This window comes from Sinocyclocheilus anshuiensis, unplaced genomic scaffold, assembly GCF_001515605.1.
Source record: "Sinocyclocheilus anshuiensis isolate Anshui unplaced genomic scaffold, SAMN03320099.WGS_v1.1 scaffold250, whole genome shotgun sequence".
In the NCBI taxonomy this organism is placed as follows: Eukaryota; Metazoa; Chordata; class Actinopteri; order Cypriniformes; family Cyprinidae; genus Sinocyclocheilus; species Sinocyclocheilus anshuiensis.
The window spans coordinates 382,975-384,092 of NW_015547652.1; the positions used below are offsets into that span (position 1 = coordinate 382,975).

Here is a 1,118-nt window from a genome sequence, read left to right on the forward strand (position 1 = left end):
CATATTACTAATCAAAAATTAAGTTTTTATATATTTACGGTAGGAAATTTACAAAATATCTTCATAGAACATGATCTTTACTTAATATCCTAATGATTTTTAGCATAAAAGAGAAATGTATAATTTTGACCCATACAATGTATTGTTGGCTATTGCTACAAATATACCCCAGCGACTTAAGACTGCTTTTGTGCTGCAGGGACACATATAATATAATATAATATGATGCATTTGATCATATTTCTGTTGCAGGTGATACTCTGATTTGACCAACATCACAGCTGTATTGTCCTTGAATGACTGATGAATGGGCTCACCCTGGTTGTCGAGTTTGTGCAGGCCGGGCAGGTTTCTGATGACGGTCATGCGGTATCTGTGCGGCTCAGCATCACAGCAGGGGTTCTCGGCGAGCCACAGCACCTTCAGACGGCTCAGCTGCTGCAGATGCTTCAGCTCCGACAGACTCGGGATGCTGTTGCGTCTCAGATAGAGCTCGCTGAGGTGCTGACACGACGAGATGTGCTCCAGAGACGAGATCTGATTAGCACTGAGAACACACACACAGAGTTATTACAGTCATATGATGAGATTTATTATTATGGATTACTGCCAAAACACTCAAAACAAACCTCAGTGTGAGAACCTCGATGTTAGGAATCTCCACAAATATAGAGATCTGTGGATAAAATCAACACATAGTGAGATATCGCACTGAGATGGTATCATTTGGTAATACCACGGTACTTCGATACATACTATGGTACTGAATAAATTATAGAATATTTTAATATAGTTTTAATAATATTTTGAAATAATAACTATATAGTAGTGCTGTCAAACGATTAATCGCATCCAAAATAAGTTTTTGTTTACATATGTGTGTACTGTGTATATTTATTATGCATATATAAATACACATGCATGTACATATTTTTAAAAAATATTTACATGCATATATGTATATTCATATAATTCAAATTATTTATAAATATATTTAATATATAAACAACATATTTTTCTTAAATGTATACATGCATGTGTTCGTAATAAATATACACAGTACACACACATATATTATGTAAACAAAAACTTTTATTTTGGATGCGATTAATCGCGAT

General features: G+C 34.3%; 1 protein-coding gene across 1 annotated transcript in view; it reads right to left on the reverse strand.

Annotated features, from left to right (window-relative positions):
- The window catches only part of cfap410 (cilia and flagella associated protein 410), a 3,503-nt gene extending 2,825 nt beyond the window's left edge, over positions 1-678 (reverse strand). Inside the window, exons 1-2 of the mRNA XM_016504220.1 lie at positions 630-678; positions 318-547 (exon numbers count right to left, since the gene is read on the reverse strand). Of these exons, the coding sequence (XP_016359706.1) occupies positions 318-366 (49 nt within the window). The 5' untranslated portion in view covers positions 367-547; positions 630-678. The remainder of the gene's footprint in view (positions 1-317; positions 548-629) is intronic.
- Positions 679-1,118: the final 440 nt, after the last annotated feature.